At 39.6% G+C, this 12676-nt stretch overlaps 1 protein-coding gene across 8 annotated transcripts in view; it reads left to right on the forward strand.

Moving 5' to 3' along the window:
- Nucleotides 1–12676, forward strand: part of PLEKHA7 (pleckstrin homology domain containing A7) — a 285568-nt gene that overhangs the window by 190189 nt on the left and 82703 nt on the right. For all 8 annotated transcript variants that reach the window (XM_054025956.1, XM_054025959.1, XM_054025957.1 and 5 more), the window contains 4 exons: nt 928–1039; nt 4463–4567; nt 6387–6459; nt 8126–8226. In XM_054025956.1, the coding sequence (XP_053881931.1) occupies nt 928–1039; nt 4463–4567; nt 6387–6459; nt 8126–8226 (391 nt within the window). The remainder of the gene's footprint in view (nt 1–927; nt 1040–4462; nt 4568–6386; nt 6460–8125; nt 8227–12676) is intronic.

A 12676-nucleotide genomic window follows, 5' to 3' on the forward strand; every position in this document is an offset into this window, starting at 1 on the left:
TTTTTTTTCATGCCACAAGCAAAGGCAGACATATTTGTGCATTTGAAATATCTTACTTTTTTTTACTGAAGGTAAAGCTATGAAAATAGATCATTTGGCTTCTACACACAGAGTAAACCATTGGACCAAATCGAATAGAAGTAGTTGAGTGTGCTCGTCTTGCCTTGGTATATGGCTGCTGTGCAGAGTAAGAAGTGTACATTTCTTATGAGGAATAGGTTTGGTGATAAATATCTGTAAGGAGTTCCTCCTCTAGGGTGTTGGCTTTTTGTTTTGTCCTTAAGGGACATGTCCGTTTCATTCAATGATACATTATAAATATTAGCCATCTTCTCTCTCTGGGTAATGCGGAGGATCTGACCCTTAATTGTATTAATCAGATTGGATGATTCTGTGTGGGCACAGGGCTCTGCCCTTGTGAAACAACTTGCAGTGTCGGGGCCTATGAAAGCATAACACTTAGACTTTCAGCTTCTGAATGAAATACAGGCTGTATGACAATCAAGTCTGAAACAATGTTTTTCTGAGAAAATTCCACAGAATTTTAATATGCATCCTTTGAGGATAACTTTTAATTTTCCAGACTAAAATAATATATTTATCAAATATTTTGTTGATATTTTTCCTTCAACTTATCTGTTACTATCTGTGGTTAATATATGGTTAATGGTTAGCTAATGATTATCTATGTATATTTCAGTTCCTTTTTACAGACATTAGAAAAATGTTACAATGTGTGGAATAGTGTATCATACTACTGTTACTTTTTTGTTACCAATAAAGAATTATGAACCACTAAATACCATTGGCAATATCTTCTTAGAAAAGACCTAGTACCAAAATGATGGGTGTTCCAATTGATCCTTTAAGTGTGTGTGTGTGTGATATGCAAAAGCTGATTGTTTTATACTTTTTCTTTCTTTCTAGGCAGAATTCACACATGTCCAAGCAACAAGTAAACCAAAGACCCTCAAGCATGGTCAGTGAAACATCCACTGCAGTAACTACATCCACTGTAGATACAAAACCTGGCTCCAAGGTAAGACAAAAGTCGTATCAATTGGTCTGGTGGTAAAACCCTGGATCCCTTGAAGTCAAGGGGAACTTTGTTACTGAATTCAGTGAAGTCAGGATTTCACCCTGGAAGTCTAATAATGGTTTTCCAGGGAATGACGATATTAAAATATCTTCCACCCACGCAAAATTTGGAAAAAAACAAGAATAATTAAATAAGCTTTGGACTGTCAGAAGCCCCCAAGTAGATGACAGTTTTAGGTGAGTATTTGAAAATTATTGATGAGATGAAATGCAGAGTTTGAGAGGTCCCTAAGGAGTGGAAGTATGTGTAAGTAATACTGGTATTCCCACGGGTCATATGATTGTCCAAAGCACTTCAAAATCACCTGCAAAACGGTGGAAATTTTAACTTGGTCTTCCACTTAATTTCCCTTTAGTTCTCATTACTTCCTCTTCCTTTATCTTAGGCACTTCTCCACTTTAGCCTCATGTATCATTAGTGCTTGCACCGCTACTATATTTGGAACATTTAGATTACAAAAATAATAGAAAAAATCAACAAGCAGAACTGGTACAGAATATGGCAAAAATGGTCATCTTTCTGAGGGCACAAAATATACCTGTGCTTTACTTTAGTAAACCCAAACTTACTTTAGTTGCATCTCCAAGACTACAGTAAATTAAAAAATAGAAGATGAGGGGAAGGGGGAAATGACTATAAGGAAGCAAAAATAATAGGAGAGTTAGCTAAGAAATATAAATGAAGCCTTAAATTTGTCTGTGGCCTTTTCACTTCTCAAACCTTCTTCATTGGGAAGGTGTAAAATCTGTTAAGTATCCAAGTCAGTGATACTCATACCTCAGTGGTTTAGGACTTAAATTAGCTATCAACATTACCCAAAAGAGCCACAATATTGTGAATTCATTGTTTCAGTTACACATTAAAGAGACACTTGTGGCTCACAAATCTGTGTCTGAGTATCGCTGATCTAAGTAAAAGAAGAAAGGGTTTCGCCAAATTGTAAAGAATGTTTACTGAGTTAACCTCTTTGTTATTGTGGCATCAGCTGAAAACTTGAGTTCTGTTGTATTATTTTTCTTGGCTGATTACTGGAGAGAAGTAAGTCATTTAATGAAAAACTCAAAAACACATTTTAGATCGAGAGTATAATAATGCAATTACAGGTTACTAGACCAATGCACATGTTGTTATATGGCAGTCATTAGTATTATTAAAGCCAAACGTGTTAACAATAAAAGTATACTAATACATGGATTTTTCATCTTAAAATAGTAAGCTTAAATGTCCACTTGAGGTACATGGTAAATTCTTTCAGTCACAGTTGTGAATACTTACATGTTTATATTTATTTTATTAACTTCCTTATGACGATTTTTTTAAATGCCAATTAATTTTTAAAATTTTGCTTTTGTTGATTATGGTAGAGACAATTAGTGACACTGCCAAAATTGACAGACTTAACAGTTTACCTAATGTAAGTAACTTTGGTGTGTAGAACTCTGTTGTAAGGTAGGAAGGAGACTTTTCTCACCCCCTTCTCCAATTTGCCAGTAACTGATGTCCAACATCACCTTACAACATCCTTCAGTCTTTCTCTTTACCCCATGAGGAACTCTACTACAGTTCTGTCCGCATCCTATAGATGAGATGAGCCAGTGTGCTCTTGGCAGCCTACCACATGCAGCATTTCTCCCAATGCAGCAGCATGGGCTCTGGTACAGAGCTGGGTGAACTGGTTGGGTGGAATCTCTTCTGCTTCTCGTCCTCCTCCAGTAAGATTTACTGAGGTCCTCTTTACTCTAAGTCATTTTTACCTCACCTTTGCTTTGCCCCACAGAGATTCTTACTTATCATCGGGATCTTCTCCTTTGTGGAACCTTTTGCTTCCAATAATCTACTTGTCTTCAGGAGGAGGGGGGGACAACATGACATCCAAGGTCTTAACGGATCCACTCTTACTCAGAGCTAGACTTAATTATTCCATGCATCCCTAGCAGTTCAATCACTCATGCTCCTCCACAGACTCAGAAGTGGACATTTTTGGCTCTCTCTCAAACAAACAAAGATCGTCTTCCCCCTTCCCAAGGATCACTTGGGCAGTACTGAGCAGCAGTGAGAATCTCTGGACAAACATTAGGGCATTCCAAATTCATGTAAAGATAAGACACTAAGTATCATATTATACTGTCAGAAGAACATAAGAATGGCTATACTGGATCAGAGCAATGGTCCATCTAGCCCAGTATCCTGTCTTCCAATGGTGACCGGTGCCAGGTGCTTCAGAGGGAATGAACAGAACAAGGCAATTATTGAGTGATCCATTCCCTGTCATCCAGCCCCAGCTTCTGGCAATCAGAGGTTTAGGGACACCCAGAGCATGGGGTTACATCCCTAACCATCTTGGCTAATAGACATTGATGGACCAGTCCTCCGTGAACTTATCTAATTCTTTTTTGAACCCAGTTATATTTTTGGCCTTCACGTCCTCTGGCAATTTAATTCTTCAGGTTGACTCTGTTGTGTTGTATGAAGAAGTATTTCCTTATGTTTGCAGGGAACATACAACATAACCTGTCAAACATAACTTGCTGTCTACTAATTTCATTGGGTGACCCCTGTTTCATGTGTTGTGAAGGGTTAAATAACAGTTCCTTATTCACTTTCTCCACACCATTCATGATATTATAAACCTCTATCATATCCCCCCTTAGTTGTCTCTTTTCTATGCTGAACAGTTTCAGTCTTTTTTAATCTCTCCTCACATGGAAGTTGTTCCATACCCCTAATAGTTTTGTTGCCCTTCTGTACTTTTTCCAATTTTTTTTTTTTAGATGGGGTGATCAGAACTGCACAGTGTTCAAGGCACAAGGCGTACCATGGATTTATGGCATTATGATATTTTCTGTTTTATCTATCCCTTTCTTAATGGTTCCTAACATTGTTAGCATTATTTATTGCCACTGCACATTGAGCAGATGTTTTCAGAAAACTGTCCACAATGACTCCCAAGATCTTTCTCGAGTGGTAACAGCTAATTTAGACCCCACTGCTTTGCATATATCATTGGGATTATGTTTTCCAATGTGCATTACTTTGCATTTATCAACACTGAATTTCATCTGCCATTTTGTTGCCCAGTTGCTCAGTTTTTAAGTTGGAAAGGTTGGACACCAACACTGTTATGATTCAGATGAAATTGGAACAGCATTTGGTACTGATATGTTGATGATAATGGGAAGCTGACTTTCCTCAACTACTTACTTAATTAAATACTATTGCCAATACATATGTGCCTTTGAAGAGTGCTAGAACTATTTCATTACTGTGTAAAAAAATATGAAACGATGCCTCTGTTATTTGTAGTCTGACTGATGTGACTCTAGTACAGTATGTTTAGTACTATTGTAATGTGCTTCTTTTCAGGTTTTAAAATCTGGCAATAAAGTTCACAGCTTTGGAAAGAGGGACCAGTCTATCAAGAGGAACCCTAATGTTCCTGTTGTGGTGAGAGGCTGGCTACACAAACAGGTGTGTGAGAGATTATATATTTCTCTCTTTGTATTGCGGAATGTAGAACAGAATATAACAGATAGCTATGAAAGCTTTTTAGAAAACAGTAAAAGAATTGAAGGGTCTGAATTTCAATGTTGTGGAACACCTGAAGCTCCCATTGACTTCAGTAGAGAGTTCACTTGCTCAGCATCGCTAAAAGTCAGGCATTTAAGTTTTCAATAGAGGTTTGATTTGAACATGGAAAAAATGAGAGAAACGTTATAGTATGGTTTAAATGTGGAAGCCACAACTTTATTTTAAACTGCTACCTAATTCTGGTAACCACTGCACACTACCTGGCAGGGTTATTCCAGTGTGGCTCTCAACTGGCACCGATGACCCTACTATGTCTAAATCTGAGTGTGATTATAAAGGCCTGCCAGTGGATTCTGACTCCTTCCCATCCTCCACTGTAGAGGTAGGAGGGATAAGATAAAGGGAGCCACAAGCTGAGCGAGACAGAGGCCAGCCCTCTCATAATGTATTACCATACCAGGACTATTGCCTGAGCAGCCCACTCTAGGTTACAGGGACTTTAGTCAGATCCTTTTTAACCCACCAATCACGCTGGAATCTACCAGCATTGCAGCAGTTGTAACCTAAATGCCCCAGAACAAGACCTCCTGGATGTCATAGTAAGTGAAAAAAATCCACACAGCAGTTGGCCAGTTTTGCCATATGAACAAATTCCTTTCCATATCCTACATTGCTGATCAGCCTAGCCCCCACCATCACTGGCGATCTATCAGTTAGATTAAAAGGCAGCGAGGATGGGAGCCCTTGATGGCTAACCTCTCTAGGTAATAAACTGTATCAACTCACATTCCACTACCAGCAAAGGGGAGCTAGTGTCCTGGCCCCGGTAGCACCCCAGTGGCAGCTGCAGTGGGTGAGGCAGGCCCCAATAGTCCAGATCATAAAGGCCTTTTCCTTTTGTTCCAGTATGGAACTGACAGTTTTCTTTTTAACTTATAAAATCTTATCTTAAATCAACAATCCACACATGGTTAAGAGGTGTCAATTCATCCTAAAATGTATTGACAATGTTCAAAACCCCTTTCTTTCCTAAAACATGAATTATTTCATAAAAAAAAATTAAATTGTAATTGCTTTTCAAATCTCTGTGCTATAGCTGATAATACATATTCTGTTTAAAATCTTCTCAACTGCTTAAGGCCTCATAGGCTATAGTGTATTCTAAATAGATTTTTTAAGTTACCTTGAAGGTTAGTGACAAAGTGTTCTAGGAAGTGTGTCTTAGCCTTTTTGTGTTTTCTATGAATTTTGTCTCTTGATTTATTTACAGTTTTTTATGCTTTTCTGTGCTGTTCCACTAAGTTTTCCCTGTTCACTCTGCTTATATGCTGATACTCATCTCTGTCAAGAAGCAGTCCTTGGAATGAGTATCACTTCCTGATACACAACTAATTATCCTAATTACCTGATAGATCTGTGAGGAAAAATATATGGTAGCTACCCATACTGTGTAATCCATGTACCCTTCAGATTTTAGATTAGTTAGAGAATAAAAATAATTTTTTTGAAAATTGTCCTGGATAGCATAGGGAAGCTTTGTCCTGTAACTAGATATTAACCTTGATGATTCTATCATTGCATAATGTTTCTTCAAGCACAAGTAAAATATTTTTTTTTGTAATTATTAATATTGTATTTTGGGACATCTCTGGTAATCTGTTAATTAGTAGAGCACTGTAGAAATTAGATAATAAAACAGACACTATATGAGCTTTTATTTGAACTGAAAGAAATTGTATTAAATTCCTTGCTTTTGCAGGATAGCTCTGGAATGAGATTATGGAAAAGACGATGGTTTGTGCTGTCTGATTATTGTTTGTTTTACTACAAAGGTGAGTAGACAATGTAGTGGTTTTGAGAGTTTTCATGAAACTGAGGCCATTGTGAAAAATGTTCTAATTTGCTCTTCAGAACGTCTCTTTAGAGCTAAAAAAAACCTGTTAAACTTTTTCGCCACTGTTTACCCTTCAAACAATTGTTTAACATTAAATTGTGACTCAAACCCTCATTAGAAAGCAACATTACTGTTTGCTTGCTTGCTTATATTGTATTGGTTTGTCACACTTATTGGAATAAAGTTATGGTTAAGATATGGGTAGTCCAGAGATGTTTGTTTTGAGCAGTGATATAGACGATGGATGATGTTGCTCTGTATTTTTATAGCGTTTTACATGTTCAAAGCACATTTCCAACATTAATAAACATGTAGGAAAGTAAATATTTGTACAGCTGGAAAAAGAATGAGATTGTGACTTGCCAAAAGCCAGACAACCAGTGGCAAAGTCTGGATTAGAACTCATGATACCTGACTCTTGCTCCAGTCTTTAACCACTAGGTTTTTTGTATGATCTTTGGTAAGTCACACAACTTCTCTATGCCTTAGTTTGTTCCTGAATCGAATGGGGATAGTACTTCCCTAATTCACATGGATGTTGAGATTAAGTACATTGTTTGTAAAGTGCTTTGAAATATTTGGAAGGTTTTATAGAAGTGCAAAGTATTATTTATTCATATTTATAGCTATTGTTCCTCTATGTAGTGCCAGTAATAATGAATGTTCATTAACTATAGTAATTATTTGGTTAGATGTAAGAATCACTGAGTGAAATTGTTTTAGATTACCATAATGGTCTATTCTGGCCTTAAAACAAACAAAAAAAACCTAAGAATGTTTACTATATATTGATCTGAGAACATTGCACACATGAGTGTGTGAAAAGACAGGAAGGAAGAAGAAACAGGACAACATGGGTGGCCAGTCCCCATGCATGGGGCCTTACTAGGAATGGATCCAGAGGGGAGTCTAAGTGGAGACAGTGCTACCTATCAGTAGGCCCTTGTTGCCTCAGTAGATTTTAAAGGAAAGCTGAACAAGGACTGTCTCTCTGCTTTGTCCCTCTTTAATTCATTGTCACCTTGGTGGCCTTCTTTTCCACTTTCCCATGTTTCTGCCCTTTGGTCACTAAAGGAACATCAGCAGGAGCTTTGTTCTGGAATTTTATTCTTCTGACTAAATAAAAATAAGGGGAAAAGTTTGATTGGCTGGAAGAATTCTGGTAGCATTACTTCATATAATAAGCACTTGTTTTCTCCACTTGTTGGTACTGTTATTGGTATATGTTAGGGCAGCGGTTCTCAACCTTTCCCAACTACTTTACTCCTTTCAGGAGTCTGCAGCCCAAGCCCCACCACCCAGTGCTCAAGCCCGAGCCCACCACCCGGGGCTGAAGCATATAATTTAGCTTCACGGGGCCCTGGGCAATTTCCTTGCTTGCCACCTCCTAACGCCAGCCCTGCACTTTTGACCCTCCTGGGGGGTCATGTGCCCCAGGTTGAGAAACACTGATCTAGATGAGTTGATGTATGCTGTGGAAGACCTCTGCGTATTCCCAGGGTTATGCATATACCTGGTTGAGAACCACTATGTTAGGGAATATGTTTGTTTACACCTGTTGAAGAAGTGCCCTGAATCATTTTGATTTTTCTTTCATTCAATAGACAGCAGAGAAGAAACTGTTTTGGGTAGCATACCATTGCCTAGTTATGTAATATCTCCCGTTGGACCTGAAGATCGCATAAACCGCAAGTATTCCTTTAAGGTACAATTAATAAATTACAAAGCTTATGATTTATGTTCAGCAAATAAATACACTAGATATTTTAAAATTGTTTAGAGGAAATGGCAATATCTCCATTTTTAAATAATTGTAAAAATGAATGTTTTATTTTTACATCATATCTACTTCATACATACTTACAATGTTACATATTTCTTTCTTGGGTCTAATAGTTTTATCATAGTTCATTTTTCTGCTATGCTATAAGTTTCCCTGTTGCTTTAGTATGTGCCTGTGGTTAATGATCTTCTGTCTATAAAATATCAGAAAATAAAACCGACAAACCTTATCGATAGTCTTATAAATAGAGAGAAATATTGACTTTTCCCCCCATAGAATGCTTTGCTTCACAGTGGATGGGGATGACTTATTTTTTTGCAATAAAACCACCACCAAGTGTTGACAAGGAGAGGAAATGACAGTGCCATGACTTTAGTTGCTTTGTTATATAATGCATTGTGGCAATTAAACTTCTCATTTATTTTCTCCGCAAAAAAAGGATAATTAATATGGCCTCTATAATAGTTCAAAAGAATTAATTTCCTCCTTTTATCTCTTAACTCATGTTGTAATTTCCTCATCTTAGGGAAGAAGAACAGCCACCTTTATCTACTAAATAGAGTCTTGAAGCTATAGTTGTTTAAGGTTCTACTTAGAACAACATTTTAATTTTGCCTTCCATGTAGTTTAAGTACATCTATTGTTTTGATAAGTAGTGGTCTTTGTTAAAATTCTATGTTGAATGATTTATGGTTTGCTCTAGCTATTTATTGCTCTTTGAAATTACAACAAAAGAAAATAAACCTATTCTTGGTAATGGAAAAGCCTGCTTCCAGCTCACTACATGTCTGAGCACATGCATTAAGGCAAATTATAGAGGCTTCAATGCAGGTTATATTTTTAAAATATACAGATATTTGGAACAGAACATGACACATTGAATCCATCAAAGTAAATTACAAGCATTAATCATGCACAGTTTCATCAAGTGGTATGCAAATGATGTTCTAGAAAGAAACTTTTTCCCATCTATTTTGCCTTATGAGAATTACAGAAAGACTTAGCTTTTTAAATCTACCCACCCAGAGCTTTTTCTTTCATCTTGATTTGTGGGTTTTAGCAATTCAGATTGCCTGTTGCTGATCTCAGGTTTATTTTCTGTGGAAAATGGAATGAAATTGATTTGTTTGTTTAAATGAATGTTTCTTCTTCAAGTAGTGTCCCTACGGGTGTTCCACTTCAGTTACACATGTGCCTTTGATTGGCGATTTTCAGTAGTGCCTGTTAGAAGCTCATGTGCCCTTTACCAAGGATACATAGAGCTGCAAAGGCAAACCGTCCTCAGTTCCTTCTCAACCACCCCACAAGTTGAGACAGAGTATCTAAAATGCCCATTTCAGCTTTGCCTCGACTTCTTAGTTTAGCTTATTTAGTTCTTTTGATAATTGTACTACTTTAGTTATAACTTGGGGGTTTCTGTTTAATTCCCCACTGTTCTGAAAGGTTTGCTTTTGGGGGCATCATCAGCTTGGCATGTTAGTGTCCCTGAGATTCAAGCACTGCCTTATCTGCTGGGAAGCGGTCCTGGTCAGCAACAGACATTCTGTGTATCCATTGTTTGGGAAACACCCACATCCCAGCTAAATTCAGTTCAGTTCAGCTTTTAAAGGCAGATCTCGTAAAAAGTGGGATATTAAACGTTGGCTCCTTGTGTTGGAGCGCTCCCTCCTCCGATCTGTCTCAGATACAGGCTCAGATCCTCCTCCTCCCTCCTCCCCCAAAGACATCAGCCTCAGAGTGATCACCATGCTCTGTTGACCTTAGTACCTAGGTCTTTGCAGGATAAGAGCACAGCAGAGATTCTAAACACTGCTGCATCTAGGAAATCTGTAACATCATCAAACTTTTCTTTACTACCTCTAATACCTAAACAGGTGACCCAGACTGCAACATTGATACCTCTACACAGCTAGACATGTACAGCTAGACAGATACTACCACCAACACCTTCAGTATCGACATTGGTTACTGTGGAGCCCCATCTAATCCAGATGCAGATTCACACACAAGAAGTTCAGATTCTACAAGGACTTGTAGTGTCTGATGAGCCAGAGACTCCACTATGAATGGGTATCTAACAGAAGCCAGTATTGAGATTTGCCTTACCTTTTTCTGGTACCCTCTGGTTCTCTGATACCATTCCATCAAGCAGACAATGATCTGCTCCTCCTCTATACTATACTGCGGACTCTTCTTTAGATTCCTGTAGCGATGTGGGACTCACCCCTGTGGCGCCTCCTGCTGGTTGTCACTGGGAATTAGCTCATCCAGCCTCCAGAGCGCCCTCTGCAGGCTGGTGTCCCGCTGCCACTTGGCCCCCATGTCCCTCCTGGACCCAGTGACCCCTTGTCTTTGGGGTGCTGCCCCCAGCAGTACACCCCTCAGTCTTGGGGTCTCCCCTCCCCGGGGAACTCCCACCCCCTATCCCTACCTCACCTCAGTCGTAGGCTACTGCCAGTCACCAACTCGCCCCTGCGCCCTGGGGCAGACTGCAGTGTCAGCCACTCATCATAGGCAAGGTTGGGTCTGGACCTGCTAACTCTCTCTGCAACCCACTGCCTTTATGGGGCCTTGGACAAGACCCTGCAGCCTGGGGAGTTACCAGCCTGGAGCTCCTCAGCCCCTCTGGCCTTTCCCCAGCCGTGCTTCACTCTAGGCACCCTGAGCTTCCCAGCAGCCAGGCCCTTCTCTCTCTGAAGACAGAGAGAGACTGTGTGTGTGTGTTTCTGGCCCACTGCCCTCTTATAAGGGTCAGCTGGGCCCTTATTAAGCCAGCTTCGGCCTGATTGGGGCGTGGCACCCAGCTGAGGTTGCTTTCCCCAATCAGCCCCGCTTTTCCTTCCCTGCCACGGCCCTCTCCCCGGGCTGTTTTAAGCCTTTTAAGGCAGGAGTGGGTGACCACCCTGCTACAATTCCCATATCGCTGTACAGGGATCTCCTACTTACCACCATAGAGACATCTTTCTGGGCTTTTTCTCAGATAAGGTGCCTAAAGGGCAAGAGAATCTCATGCTCCTTCTCCTGCGTATTAGCAGCATTGGATGCATCCCCCTCTTCCTTATGGTCCTCCTCAGTGGCCATATTGGGTCCCATGGGCAGCCTTCCATCAGCAATATTGAGGGGTCCTAGCTACTCCTGTGGGGAATATTGTGAAAGGCAATTCATCTCTCCCTCTTAAACAACCACAACTTCGTGAGGAGCTTTTTGAAGTGCAAGAGACTAGAGTGGACAAGGATGTAACACCACAAACTTGTATCTCTTCATCTTCTCCAGACGTAGCTGTCCACTTTCTTATGCCAAAGATTTTAAACAGTTTTAGGAGCTGACTAAATGGATTGCTGCCTTGCTTCAGATCCCATTGAACAAGGTCCAAGAGTCACAACATAAGCTCTTGGATATACTTCACATGACAACTTCTGACTGAGTAGCTATGCAAGTAATTGAGATTCTACTGGATCCTGTCAAAATGATCTGGTAGACTTGAGCAAGCCGATTAAAAGTACTATGTTTCTCCAAAGAATTCTGAGTTTTTATTTTCACATTCTTCTCCTAATTCTTTGGTTGTGTGGAAGCTGTTAATGAGCGTGATAAACAGCACCACACTGAGTCTATGCCATACAATCACATCAGAAGCATCTTGACCTCTTTGGGCTTAAAAACTACTCTTCCTCGACACTGCAGTTTAGAATAGCAAATTATTAGGCTCTGATGTGTGATCAGACCAATTACAGCAAATTAAACACTTTTATTGATCATCTGCCCCCAGATCATCAAGAACAATTTTAGGCCATCAGAACTGAGGGTTAGTTCTTAATGAGGACCATACTGCAAACCTCCCTGGATGCAGCCAGCAGTGCATCTTGTTCTATCTCTACTACTGTTGTCATGCATTAAGCATCTTGGCTGCAGCTATTAGCATGTCTTAGGGAGGTCTAAATATCATAGAAGGCCTTCCTTTTCACACTGAGACTTTTCAGTGAGTCCACCAAAGAATTTTGCACACCTTAAAGGACTCCAGGGCCACTCTCTATAAACTCCTACAAATGAGTAGTAGATCACAAAGGGGACGGAGATCCATCTGGTCCAATTCTTCATCTTTTATAGACTCTAAGAAAAGACAGATATCAGAAGAAGAGACCACCTGCTGCAACCACTACCACCATCCAACCCTTATTATCATCAAAATGTCAATTTGATTATCTGACTGAAGGTCAAGAACCTATCTTGGGAATCTTCAGCAACGCCACACCTACCCATCTTCCTCCCTTTGGTGATCATCTCTCCCATTTTTGACCTGCATGGAAGCAAATTATACAAATTACAGATTATAACATTGGGTAACTCCATCCATTTCTCCTCCATCCTGCCATCC

Source organism: Malaclemys terrapin, chromosome 4 (genome assembly GCF_027887155.1).
Source record: "Malaclemys terrapin pileata isolate rMalTer1 chromosome 4, rMalTer1.hap1, whole genome shotgun sequence".
In the NCBI taxonomy this organism is placed as follows: domain Eukaryota; kingdom Metazoa; phylum Chordata; order Testudines; family Emydidae; genus Malaclemys; species Malaclemys terrapin.